Source organism: Platichthys flesus, chromosome 22 (genome assembly GCF_949316205.1).
Source record: "Platichthys flesus chromosome 22, fPlaFle2.1, whole genome shotgun sequence".
Taxonomy (NCBI): Eukaryota; Metazoa; Chordata; class Actinopteri; order Pleuronectiformes; family Pleuronectidae; genus Platichthys; species Platichthys flesus.
The window spans coordinates 11,104,247-11,118,583 of record NC_084966.1 but is presented as its reverse complement, the minus strand read 5'-3'; the positions used below and the strand labels follow the sequence as shown (position 1 = coordinate 11,118,583).

The 14,337-nt window shown below is 47.9% G+C and overlaps 1 protein-coding gene across 1 annotated transcript; it reads right to left on the bottom strand.

Moving 5' to 3' along the window:
• Positions 1-1,571: 1,571 nt before the first annotated feature.
• Positions 1,572-2,210, bottom strand: LOC133933552 (histone H2B-like). Its single transcript, XM_062380686.1, has one exon. It carries the CDS (start codon positions 2,208-2,210, stop codon positions 1,836-1,838), a length of 375 nt encoding a protein of 124 aa, XP_062236670.1. The 3' UTR covers positions 1,572-1,835.
• Positions 2,211-14,337: the final 12,127 nt, after the last annotated feature.

Genomic DNA, 14,337 nt, shown 5'->3' with positions numbered 1-14,337 from the left:
AATTGTTAAGATTAAGATCCATTTATTTACTAGTCCCAAACACATGCACAGACATACAAAGGCACACTCATGCAGGTAGGGAAATTTAATCTTTGCCCTTGACAGAGCACTGAGTGAACATGTGTGGCGCTCGGGGAGCAGATGTTGGGGGAGTAAGGTGCCTTTGTTAAGGGGCACTAGACAGGGTAGGGAGACTCTTGGATTTTTGGACAGATCAATCCAGGTGCGTCTTTTTGTTGTCTCTCCGTGGAGTCGAGCCAGAGACCTTCTCTGCCCATAATCCAAGTTTCTGCCACTAGACCACCGCCTCTCCCCGTTGTAACAGTTGCAGTACAGTCATTCATCAACAGGACATTTATACCCCACTGATATAGACTCGGAGGGAAAAGATGAAGTACTACTGAATGCTGTAAAGACATGTCACTAGTATCAGGCTGCTATCCTCTCACTGCAATTACATTCGCATTGATGCATCTTACAAACAGAAACATTGATTTCCAAGGAAACCATATCATTGTCCTTTCCCCACTCATTTCTCTCCTAAAAAAGTTCAAAAGCACCACAGCTCCACCAAAACCTGTTTCCCAGCTGCTTCAAATGTTTGTTCAGAAAAACTGGGTGAAAAAAAGCACCTACTGATGATCCCTTCGTAATAAAATCAAGTAATTGTGCAGGCAGCAAACACTCTGCTGAAGGCCGAGGCTCCTGGTGAAGTTGAGCCAGACTTCCTATCAGAGTCAATATTCACTTCAAGCAAGGATTAAATTAATATTGTGGCACATTTCTCTCATTTCACGCAAAAAGTCAACAGATTGTATCATTTAGTTTGTAGAATATGTTTTTTGCTTTACTGGAATATGCTTTGTCTCTGCTGTCTGATGTAGTAAATACCAACTTTGGCTTTTCACATTAACACTAGGAGAGATGTTTGTGTATTTTATTTTCATCATTATTTGTATAAAATAATCATTAAAACATGAAAAATGTTTTTGAAAAACTATGTCTGGTGAGTGTTAGATCTCAGTCAACCTGTCCATGTGTTACCAAACAAATATTCATATTAAAAATGAAGGCTTTAGTGTCAACAAACACACTGTTTCCAGAATGTACACACTTGTGAAGTATTTGAAAGTGTTTTTGTAGATTGCTGTGGGTAAATAGTAGCATGTCAAAATATTATTTTAACCATTCAAAAATACCTTATTAATGTAGTACTTCATGAAAAACTTGAAATTTACCATTAAATTGCATTTTTTTCTGTCATCATTTATTTAAAATACTTATTACAATTTGAGGATAACAGGAGGCTTAAGGGAGAAAAAATATTTGTTTGACCACTGTTTTACACTCAATATTCACAGAGTAGTAAGCACACAAGGTATATTTGTCAAGATTGATAATACTCTAAACTACTTTAGAGAATGAATTCCTCTGACCTTAAAGTCACAGCCATGTCTCGGCAACCACACATGACTGTGTTGTTCCTCAAAGTCCTCTGACTTTGAGGAACAGTGACTTCATACGCTTCTTTAACTATTCCAATTATAACCACCAGGGGGGAAAAAGCACCTCATGAACAACCCAGATCACTGATTTGAGAAAGGACAACACGCCCTGCAGTGGAAAACTGCAATTGGATTTAAAAACAATTATTTTCAAATGTAGAGATTATGCAGGATATCTCTCTTCAATTGTATTAACAATGTTATATTATCAGTTAAAAGTGGCTGTTTAAATATTGATGGACATCTCGGTAGAGTCAGGACAGTTTGTCTCTATAGAGAAAGTGTGTGGCTCTTAAAAGAGCCGTTGGTTTGAGGTCTCCGCAGAGTGGTTTACTTGGAACTGGTGTATTTGGTCACGGCCTTGGTGCCCTCAGACACGGCGTGTTTAGCCAGCTCCCCGGGCAGCAGCAGGCGGACGGCGGTCTGAATCTCCCTGGAGGTGATGGTGGAGCGCTTGTTGTAGTGAGCCAGACGAGAGGCCTCACCGGCGATGCGCTCGAAGATGTCGCTCACGAAGGAGTTCATGATGCCCATGGCCTTGGAGGAGATCCCAGTGTCGGGGTGGACCTGCTTCAGCACCTTGTACACGTAGATGGCGTAGCTCTCCTTCCTGGACTTTCTCCTCTTCTTTCCGCCCTTACCGGGGGCCTTCGCCACCGCTTTCTTGGAGCCCTTCTTGGGCGCGGGCTTCGCTACGTCAGGCATTGTCACGAGATTTTTTCGTTCAAATGAATACAGACGTTGCTGGCCAGGCTGTATTTGAACATCTCGCATGTAAATCAGTGTGTGCCGTTCCCTCTCTGTCATTGGCTGAATGTGGAGTGCCAGTGTAACAGCACGGGGGAGTGTCTCCATGTTCATGAGGCCATTATTCTGCTGCCGACAGAGGTTGAACTGTTCAGCTCATCTGGAACATTTGGGGTGTTGAGAAATTTAAGATGTCCCTGAAACTTATTAGGATTTATGTTAGTATCACATAAGTATCATTAAAAACAATCTAAACCAAAGCAACCTGATAAATGCACAGCTCTAAATGATAAGGGAACACTTAATGGTCACAGTGAAACACACAGTCAGTTCAACTTCAGGTTCATCAACCTGTCCATTTAGGAAGCCCAAGTGATTGTGAATGAATTTCACCGGTTTTGGTGCAAATGAAAGTGACAATAAGTGCAATAAAGAGGCAAAAGCAAGACCACAACAGAAAGGGAACAGTTTTATACGTGCTGGCCATTGACATTGGCTCTCTCCTCATCCTTCCCGACTGAATCTTCTGAAGTTCTCTTTCTTAGCATTCGTTTCGATGTCTCACTATGGGATACGCCCCTCGCGCGTATTCACAGAAGCACTTATTCCAATTCGCCAGCCCTGATAGGCTGGCTGTCGTGACGTCCGCGTCAAGGTACCTTAAATAAGGTGGACGCGGCGTCACACGTCATTCAAACACCTCTTCTCGCTTCACGAACAAGCAATTTTCTAATCGGCGTTGATGCTAACTAGCTGCTGTCCACAGACCGGAGCTAACACCTCCATCGCCGGACGCTAGTGGAATTAACGTCGATGCGACTGCCTTCACCATAGGTAGTTGCTTCTATTTGATTAGCTTAACGGCACCGGGAGCCTGCGGTCACCACACTGCCTGCCACCGGAGCTAGCTAAAAGCGACCATCACTCCAGATAATTCGCTCCCCTTTAGCACACCAAGCTAAATGGATCAAGCTGCAAAGCTTCCTTCCACCTCGCAACCAGGCGATGCCCATCGCCTGTGCACCTGTGGGAATAAAATATCGAGCATGGACACTCACCAGGTCTGCTCCGCGTGTCTCGGGCTGGAACATGCCCGCGCCGCTGTCAGCAACGCGAGCTTGTGCGCCGACTGCGCCCGCTTCACAGCGAAGAGTCTCCGCCGACGACTAGCACGCCAAGCTAGCGTCTCTGAGAGGGACCCTATCCTTTCCAGTGCCACTACCGAGGAACCCCAACCCGGTGTGGACGAGGAGGATCCCGAATCAGAGATTCGGCGCTGGGGCTCCACGCTGGATTTGCTTGACCCGCTAACGGAGCCTCCCCTCATGTTGGATTATGAGGAGGAGGATGAGTCCGACGGCGGGGATTGTCTGGTGTCGGACGGTGACGACGAGGATTATGAATCCTGCTTTGTCCCACCTTCACAGGCTCTCAGCTCTCCAAGCCCTGCAAAGGGCTCGGTTGGGACGATTACGCCCCAGCCCAGTGGCGATATGCACGATGTGTGTAAACGCGCCACAGAGAGGCTGAAGATTCCATGGCCCGCGGTCGTGGCGGAGGCCCCAAGGTCCCGCTACGAGGGGAAGAAATTACCCCAAGCAAAGAGGGCTGCGAGACAACTTCTCCCGGTGTTCCCGGAACTCCTGGAGGAAGTTACCGCCTCATGGAAACATAACCCTTACTCCAGCAAAACCACCATTCAAGGTGCGTCTTCCTTGGATATTGAGGGAATGGATAAGCATGCCATGGCCCGCATGCCTCCCATGGAGCCCCTGGTGGCAGCACACCTTCATCCACGGCTGTCAGCTGCCTCATCCAGGGCCCCCACACTTCCCACGAAAGCCGATCGCTTCCAATCTGCCATGACTGAGCGAGCTTATAAAGCAGCGGCTTTGACGGTGAGGGCTCTCAACGTCACCTCCATGTTGTCAGCTTACCAAGCGGAGCTTTTTGACGACATAGCCGACATGCCCGAAAGTTCCGCGTGGGACGAGATCACCACAATCGCGGATATCTGCCTACGCGTACAGCGATGCGCTGTACAGGCGGCAGGGAAGTGCATGTCGGTGTTTGTGTTACAAGAGAGGACGAGATGGCTGAATCTGACCAATCTGTCTGATAGAGAAAAGGAGGACATCCTGGACATGCCTATTGTCCCCGAGGGTGTCTTCGGCTCCGCCCTCGCCTCAATGCAAAAGCGCTGTGAGGCGAAGAAAAAGGAGGATGAGGCGCTACAGCTCTGCCTTCCGAGGAAAGCACCTGCCGCGGCGCCTCCGCCCCCCCGGCAGACTTTCGCTCAGGTTGCCTCTAGGAGCGCCGCTCCTGCTTTCCGCATCCCGAAGCGCCCCAGGGCTCAACCGGGTGCGAACACCAACGGCCCCCCGGAAACGAAGCCCGCTTGGCCGAGAAAGCCCTTCTATTCCCCGTCAACCCAGGCTGCTCAACCGGGTCCGTCGACCAGTCAGCAGGCCAGGCGGAAGAAGAAGGCAACTTAGCGGTCAACCCCACCGCGAGCGGAGCTGCCACCCGTTCCCTGTTCACTGGCAGCCCAGCTATCACGTGTGTTAGGGGAGAAATTACCCAGTGCCACCCATCCCTCTCGGCGACGCGTGGGCCCAGAGCTCAGTTCGTGCGTCCCAGTAAAGAGGCGAAGAGACATGTTTCAGATGCGGGATTGTTCAACGCCACATCAATGTCTCACAAGCACGCACACAGGGTTTGTGTTAATAAAAGGTTTTCCACTGACGTATCCAGGCTCACAGCCAAGGGTGCAGGGTTGCAAAATCATAAAAACACAAAAACAAAACCAACGAAACACAGAGGTGCAGAGCACACTGTTGTTCCCCATAACACCACAAGGGGGAAGCAGCGTCCCACCTGTGGTGAAACATCCCGTTCCGCTCGCTCCGAGCCTATCAGACAGCGCATGCGCAGTGATACTCGGAAGTGCGCAGCTGGTACGGGCCCCCAAAGATCGTCTGTGTCAGACAGAGCTTCACTCCCCCCTAACTTTGAGGCTAGAGAGTTGGAAAGCATGCACAGCGTCAGAATGGGTATTGAGAACACTGGCCAAAGGCTACAGGCTTCAATTCGCCACAATGCCCCCCCGTTTTCCCGGCCTCATCGCTTCCCGTGCGCAGGGAGAGTCGGCCCGGGTGTTACGGGAAGAAATATCAGCTCTATTAAACAAAAGAGCCATACGAATAGTGCCACACAGGCAGGGACTGGAGGGTTTCTATTCGAGGTATTTCCTGGTCCCAAAGAAAGGGGGGACCTCATTACGTCCCATCCTGGACCTTCGCATTTTGAACTCGTATCTCAGGAGATACAAGTTTCGCATGCTGACACACTCAACGCTGATACGTTTGATCCGACCGGGGGACTGGTTCACATCAATCGATCTGAAAGACGCGTATTTTCACATTCCCATTTATCCTCCGCACAGGAAATATCTGAGGTTCGCTTTTCAGGGCACAGTGTACGAGTATCTGGTACTCCCATTTGGCCTGTCACTGAGCCCGAGGGTGTTTGTGAAATGTGTCGACGCCGCTATAGCTCCCCTCAGGGAGCGGGGTATACGCGTGGCCACTTATCTGGACGACTGGCTGCTGCTGGCGCGCTCAGAGCAAGAGGCTGCGGCGCACACGAGCATTGTACTGACTCACCTGGCCGATCTCGGTTTTGTGGTGAAAAGGGAAAAGAGTGTGTTAACGCCGAGACAGGAAATTGCCTTTCTGGGTCTCACGTTAAATTCACTGACCTACACGGCTCGCCTGTCAGCCGAGAGAGTGCGCACTTTCAGGTCCACTCTCTCTCATTTTGCCATAACACGTCGGGTCACATACGGACTGTGCCTCAGGTTATTGGGACTGATGGCCTCAACAATATTGGTGGTGAGGCTGGGCAGGCTGTACATGAGAGATTTTCAGCGCTGGGTGGCTTCTCTCAGACTGGATCCTGCGCGCCACAGACGCCGCAGTGTAACGGCTTGCGCGTCCTGCGTCCTCGCGCTGCTACCATGGCAACGCCCGTCTATGTTGACAGCGGGGGTGAGCATGGGCGCAATATCTGCCAGAAAAGTGATCACAACGGACGCCAGTCTGTCAGGCTGGGGCGGTGTGTTCGAGGGCAGATCCGCGAATGGGATGTGGAGCACAGATCTCAAACATGCCCATATAAATTATCTGGAGTTGATGGCAGTGTTTCTGACGCTGAAACATTTTCTGCCGTTCCTCCAGGGACATCATGTGTTAGTGAGGACGGACAATACGACCACGGTGGCGTATATCAATCGTCAGGGGGGTCTACGTTCTCTACAGTTACACACTCTTGCACGCAGACTGATATTGTGGAGCGAGGAGCATCTCCTCTCAGTGAGAGCGACTCACGTTCCCGGAATTCAGAATGTGGGTGCGGACCTTTTGTCCAGGGGAAATCCTCTCTACGCGGAGTGGAAACTTCACCCGGCTGTAGTAGCTCAGATTTGGTCACATTTCGGCCGCGCAACAGTGGATCTGTTTGCGTCGAGGGGAAACACACAGTGCCCACTGTTCTTCTCCCTGCACGACCAGAGCGCACCGCTGGGGCTGGATGCGTTCGCTCACGAGTGGCCGCGCGTCCCGCTTTACGCTTTTCCACCTCTGGCTCTGATTCCCCCGACACTGCTCAGGGTGCGGGAGAATCGTCTGTCAGTAATTTTGATCGCTCCTCACTGGCCGTCCATGCACTGGCTGGCGGAAGTGAGACAGCTCCTCCACGGTCACCCATGGCCTCTCCCGCTGCGCAGGGACCTGCTCTCCCAGGCGCGCGGACAGATATTTCACCCTCACCCGGAGCGCCTCGCCCTGTGGGCTTGGCCAGTGAGTGGTTTAATCTGAGCCTGACTGGATTATCAAATAATGTTGTTAACACAATTCAGAATGCCAGAGCATCATCCACTAGGTCTCTTTATGCCTGTAAGTGGAGGTTGTTTGAGGATTGGTGTGCTAAGGCACAGGAAATCCCTTTTCAATGTCCAGTTGGTACAGTCCTGTCCTTCCTGCAGGACTTGATTGATCAAAAGAGGGCATTTTCTACTGTCAAAGTTTACTTGGCAGCTATTTCTGCTTGCCATGTTGGATTTGATGGAAAACCAGTGGGTCAACATCCTCTGGTTTGTCGTTTTATGAAGGGTGCACGGAGGTTGCTGCCCATCTCTAAGACTATGTCACCATCATGGGATCTAGCAGTGGTGCTTGGAGCCCTCTCTAGTCATCCTTTTGAACCATTGGATAACGTGGACATGAAAACGTTATCCTTGAAGGTGGCTCTGTTATTGGCTTTGGCTACAGCTAAACGTGTAAGTGATATTCACGCTTTGTCTGTAAATCCAGCATGTATGCGGTTCACCCCGGGGAACCTTGGGGTGACGCTGAGACCGAATCCTGCATTTGTTCCAAAGGTTGTTAAACCATGCTCCCCAGTGGAACTGTCAGCTTTTCAGCCACCTCCCTATGGTTCTGCAGAACAGCAGCGGTTACACATGCTGTGCCCTGTCCGTGCCTTACACACATATGTGGAAAGGACGAGGAGCTTTAGAAAAGGGGATCAGTTGTTTGTGTCCTGGGCTAAGCCCCACTGGGGCAAACCTGTCACCAAACAAAGACTTTCTCACTGGATAGTGGATGCCATTGCATTGGCCTACTCCAGCTCAGGCCTTCAGGTTCCGACTGGTTTACGGGCACATTCTACTAGAGGTCTCGCGACCTCTTGGGCCCTGTTCAAGGGAGTCTCTATCGAAGACATCTGCGCTGCAGCTAGCTGGTCTTCTCCCCTCACATTTGCGAGGTACTACAGGTTGGATGTCACATCCCCTGGCCTGACCCACGCTGTCTTGAGCGTGGGCTCCAATGTGGATCTCACTTTTAAGTGAGGGGGGGGGGGGGGGGCTGGTGGTCAGTCACCGAGATAAGCTTGTCTGGCAATACGGGAGTCTCAATATCCCATAGTGAGACATCGAAACGAATGCTAAGAAAGAGAACTTTAGGTTACTTTCGTAACCCCGGTTCTCTGAGTAGCATGAGTGAGATGTCTCACCAGACCGCCCTTCTTGCTACTGGGGTGAAGCGAGAAGAGGTGTGCTTGTTGTGAATGACGTGTGACGCCGCGTCCACCTTATTTAAGGTGCGGCACCTTGACGCAGACGTCACGACTGCCAGCCTATCAGGGCTGGCGAATTGGAATAAGTGCTTCTGTGAATACGCGCGAGGGGCGTATCCCATAGTGAGACATCTCACTCATGCTACTCAGAGAACCGGGGTTACGAAAGTAACCTAAAGTTTCGTGCTCTGCTAGTGTCCGTGTCACTACCTGTAGCATGAGGCGGTGCCTGAAGTCCTTTCAGGTAGCAGAGATAATCTAGCTCCTCCAGGATAGAACATCCAAACGTGCAGGAGCAAGAAGGTTTGTTGTGTGCCGTAGAAGAGCATCAACCCATCAGCAGAACCGGTATCGTCTCCTTTGTGCGTGGAACATATACAGGTGTAGCTGGCCACTGGGGAACCGCCCTGCCAAAGAAAAGAAGGGAAAAAGATGATTGTGATAAATTTGGCACGTGTTTATTATAATCGTCATTATTTGTAATTTATTAAATTAGACAAATTCTATAGAAACGTGGTCCTGCCTGCTGCCTCTGAATAGTATAGTCCAATTAGCTTCAACGTCACGACCTGTTTAATAGAGTACAGGGAGATTTCAGCCGGTTAAAAGTCGCCAACATCACTCTGATAGACTTTCATAATAACACGTTGTCTTTCAAAGTGCAGGCACTGCAATCCCAGACAGCACACACTCACAGAGGCCCTGGGGGCCCCACTTACGCGCTCAGAACAACACAGTGATACGTGAGGAGCGTTACCATGAACAATCTGGTAAGGGACTTTGTTGAAGAACAGTGGACACAACATCTGATTACACAACCAATCAAGTGCTGTGTTTTATTTGAGTGTATTGCAATCGTGTCTCCATTAGCCAGTGAGTAAGTCAATAGGTCAGTCAGTCAGGGTCCAGAAGGCTTCAGTGTAAGGCCCTTACCAAACTCCCGAGGTACGAGGGAACGTCAGTGTCTAACGGACGCTGTGGTGTGCACGTAGAGGACCACTCGTGTGTTCTTCATAGCAGCAAATGAAGATATGTGAATGTAGATATGCACTTAACGGCTGTGTGTCTGTGTGTATATATTTATGTGTGCGTTCGGATATGTGTGTGAGTGTCTGTGTATTCATGTTAATGTCTGTTTGTTAACCTATTTGGATTAAAATACAAGTCAGATAATGTAAGTAACATGATGAATTTATTTAACTTGGCCAACATTTCTTTTTTCTTGTCTCGCCACTCTCCCCACGTGCTTGACTGAAAGATGGAATGAGTAATGTCCACTTCACTTCCTTAAATTGTGGTCAGATTGTTGTTTATTTTATATTGATGCTGTTACAGGGGGTGACTTATTTTCACCTACACCTCAACATCCGTTCAAAGCAACAAACTGGTGAGGTGCAGCACCTAATCAAACAGCTCTGTCCCTGGTCCTTTTTAATTACACTCTGATATTTAACTTAGTGTTCAACTGATCAAGTTGATGCAGCTACAGAGCTCATTTTCAAAACTCAGAACAGATCAGAATCTGCAATAAAACCGGAGAAGCTGAGCTACTGGAAAACAAAGCTTCTGACAGGACATGTAGGAGAGTTCAACTGGTAGTGGACGTTGTTCCAGTTCACATATCTGGAGAGCAGTTCTATCTGTTGGCTGCCTGGTGTTACTACAGTATATATACACACACATACATGTGTATAAAGAGATAACAGTTTAATATTAACTGTTTTTAAGGGTCACTTCTACGTTTAGAAATTAAAGAGAAATCTACGATTAGTAATTGTTATGTGATGTTTTGATATTAAATAACTTTGAAATCTTGACATTGTAAGACATCTACTCGGAGAACGACTTGTTGTTGAGCAGAGGATGTGAGCTCTCATTGACTCGGTGTGTGGCTCTTAAAAGAGCCGTTGTGTTGTTGAGCTGTTGGAAAGTGAGTTTATCCGCCGAAGCCGTAGAGAGTGCGGCCCTGTCTCTTCAGAGCATACACCACGTCCATGGCGGTGACGGTCTTCCTCTTGGCGTGCTCGGTGTAGGTGACAGCATCGCGGATCACGTTCTCCAGGAAAACCTTCAACACGCCGCGGGTCTCCTCGTAGATCAGACCGGAGATACGCTTCACTCCGCCACGGCGAGCCAGGCGGCGGATGGCGGGCTTGGTAATGCCCTGGATGTTATCACGGAGAACTTTGCGGTGACGCTTTGCGCCTCCTTTACCGAGCCCCTTTCCTCCCTTTCCTCGTCCAGACATCTTTCTTCAGTAAGATGAGATCTAGTCAATGCACTGCTACGCGGAAACACAGCTAGTCATAGCCAGAATGAGGACCTATTAGAAGACAGAGGCAGCCGTCTTCCTCCTCTGTGGATTCTCATGGCCGCTGATAAATACGTCTATGGTGCGCTAGCGCCTCCACAGGTGTGGATGTAGGACGGCAGATATTAAAGTCTGACACTTTCTCAGTTTTGTGTAGCAGTAGGACTGTAGCACGTTTCCATCCAGTAGGAATAGTGCCGGTGAAAAAGGCTTGGTTAGAAATAAGAGTATCATTAGGACTGATTGTGGTAGTACTTAGTCAAAGTATGAATATTGAGCAGCCTTGAATGAAAAACAATGGTCACACAAAGACTCAGCTCACAATGTCTCACTTAGCCCTCCTGTTAGCCTCACATTGAAATAGTTTATCCTTTGAGTCCTTTGGACCCCAGCTATTAAAACCCTCCATAACATTATTGGAATAAAAATTGTAACCTAAGTGACCAAGTATGTAACCAAGTATGGTTTGTGTGTTTGTTAACTACTTAAATAGCTTTTAATCTAAAACACAACCCCCAACCAAACGTGTTAGTGCAGTGTCCAGCAGTGTAAGCACATGATGCTTATGTGGAACTGTTTTTGAAAGTGTTATGGACATTTATTATAAGTCCGGGCTGACAGTGTGACTATGTTCACCTTTCATTTTGCATCATTGGATACTGACCAGTTTTAAAAGCACCTCATGTATGCTTGAAAGTGTTGTTGATTACAATCTGACATTCTGCTGGATTCTGTTTTACTATATTCATCTGGTTTTGTTTGCAGAAATGGACATTGAATAAAATGGTCATGGTTTTGTGGGGGCATCCTTAACATTGTATTTTCATCCCCCGTAACCTGTAGCCGTCCACAGCGACGGGGAGCTTGTCAACATGTTGGTTTATCCCGAACATGAGAAGAGCCGGTCTGGTCTAATTTCAACAAGTATTTACTAATATGACGCCTTGTGAGTCTTCAGTAAGCATGCACCATCTCCAGACAAAACAACGCCTTGCCTATCTGCCCTCCTGAAGCTGGGCCAGCTGCACGAACTCTGTGTGGAAGCTAAGGGAGGTATGCTTTAATATAAAAAGTTAAGTATGAGAACAAGCAAAAGTACAGCGTAATGAATGTCACAGATTCAAAGTTCTCACAGTAGGCCTTATTAGACAGCTGCAAGTTTGAACAGCGATGTGACGCACACACATTTGAACCAGCTTCCACATTAACACTAAGCAGCAAAGGTTACTAAAAGTCACCGTGTGAGGGCTACATATTTCCCACATATTCTTCCCAAACTGCCCCTACCCCCACCCCCGTCTAACAAACTGCTTTTGTTTAAAGTTGACTTTCAGAGCCATCTCCACAGACACGCACACATGCATAGTAAAGATTTCAGTCTTAACAAGCTCAACAAACTTCTGGGCAGAGTGACCATCTCTCAAATTTGTCTTTGCTATCGTACCTTTGATTCATGATTTAAAAACGATGAGATCAACAACAACACTGTTATTTTGGTTATGCCATGGGCTTGGATGGGGTTGAGTGAATTTTTTTTTTTTTTTTTTTTAATCATCGTTAGCATTTAAAGCATTATGTGTAACAGTGTTTTTATATAAAGTAATATGTAATTAAAGTCTGTTTGAATGGTTAAAATGACATGTTTACATTCTACAATGTACACAAACACTTTCACATACTGCACACTTGTGTACATTCTGGATAAACACAGAGTTTGTTGACACTAAGGCCTTAAATTGTAATATGAATGTGTTATTGGCTATAACAGTCTGAGAAGACTTGATCTTTAGACCAGTAGGTAACATATTGACAGGTTAACAGAGAGTTCTCACACACGGGTCAAATCGTTTTTCAGAAACGTTTGTCATGTTTAAATGATTATTTTACACAAATAATAATGATCATAATATACAAAAACATGTATCCCAGTGTTACTATGATGAGCAAAAGTTTGTATTTACTAAGTAGAGAAATTCTCAAACTAATTTACAGCTTAAACATTTTCTGGAAATTAAATGATGTAACCTGTTTACTTTTGGTGTTAAATGAGAGAAATGTGCCCCAATATTAATTTAATCCTTGCTTGAAGTGAATATTGACAAATTCAACATGGATATGAAATGTAGCCCTACTTCTATAATGACTCTCAAGCTTCCTCAGGATGAAAAATTCACGGCTCTGATAGGAAGTCTGGCTCAACTTCACCAGGAGCCTCGGCCATCAGCGGTGTGTTTGCTGCCTGCACAATTACTTGACTTTATTACTAAGAGATCCTCAACAGGTGCTTGTTTTCACTCGGTGTCTCTGAACAAACATGTGGAGCAGCTAGGAAACGGGTTTTGGTGGAGCTGTGGTGCTTTTGAACTCATTTTAGGAGAGAAACTAGTGGGAAAAGCCGCTGAGCAGCGCTGCTCACCGCGGTGAACGGGTCGTGTTCGGGGGCTCCACCGACCAAATGCAGAGAGCATCAGAGCTCTTCATGACTTCAACATGAAGACAAATAAGTCCGCTACCTGCTTCCTCACTGTCAGCCTCCAGCACCGCTCACCCACTGAGTTTTTACTCGTTTATCAGTGAAGAGAAAACACAAGTGTCTGTGCGTTCACACTGTACACGGGAGCCACGGCTCGATTGAGTCTCCACGGTTCTCATGGTGTGTTCAAGTACCGCCTCCCGATCAGGACTCTTCATCAGTCCTGTAACTCACTCCGTTAGTTCGTCGTTGAGCTAAACGCAAAGAGAAAGATGGCAGAAGCCGCTCCAGCTCCAGCACCAGCCGCCGCCAAGGTTAAAGCGGCCAAGAAGAAGGTCGTGAAACCGAAGACCGCCGGCCCCAGCGTCAGTGAGCTCATCGTGAAGGCCGTGTCCGCGTCCAAGGAGCGCAGTGGCGCGTCCGTGTCCGCCCTCAAGAAGGCTCTGGCTGCCGGAGGCTACGATGTGGAGAAGAACAATTCCCGCGTCAACACCACCATCAAGAAGCTGGTTGTCAGCGGGACCCTGGTCCAGACCAAGGGAACCGGGGCCACTGGCTCGTTCAAGATGAGCAAGAAAGAGGCAGTGAAGAAGGCCGCTCCCAAAGCCAAGAAGCCCGCCGCCAAGAAACCCGCAGTGGCTAAAAAGCCCAAGTCGGCGGGAGCCATGAAGCCAGCAGCCGCTAAAAAGTCCCCGAAGAAGGCGGCTAAACCAGCAGCGGCCAAGAAGCCCACCAAGAGCCCCAAGAAAATGGCGAAGAGCCCCAAGAAAGTGGCGAAGACTCCCAAGAAGGTGACGAAGAGCCCCAAGAAGGTGGTGAAAAAGGCGCCTGCTGCCAAGAAGTCCCCCGCGAAGAAGGTCGCCAAACCCAAAGCGAAGAAGACAGCAGCCAAGAAGAAGTGAGCTGTCCTCACTGTGAAACATGTCCATCCTGGTAAAAGGCTCTTTTAAGAGCCACACACGTCTTTCCACAAAGAGCTGTTTCCTCATCATTCATCACCACTGTCCATAAATATGTAGAGACAGAGTTCTTAACTACAGGGAGTCTAGATAGATTGAGCAATATTAGATGTCATCTTACAATGTTCAGATTAAGAAGTTAGTAAATATAAAAACATCAAATATTATAAAACATGGCTTTAAACTCTGTGAAGGAGTAGCCTA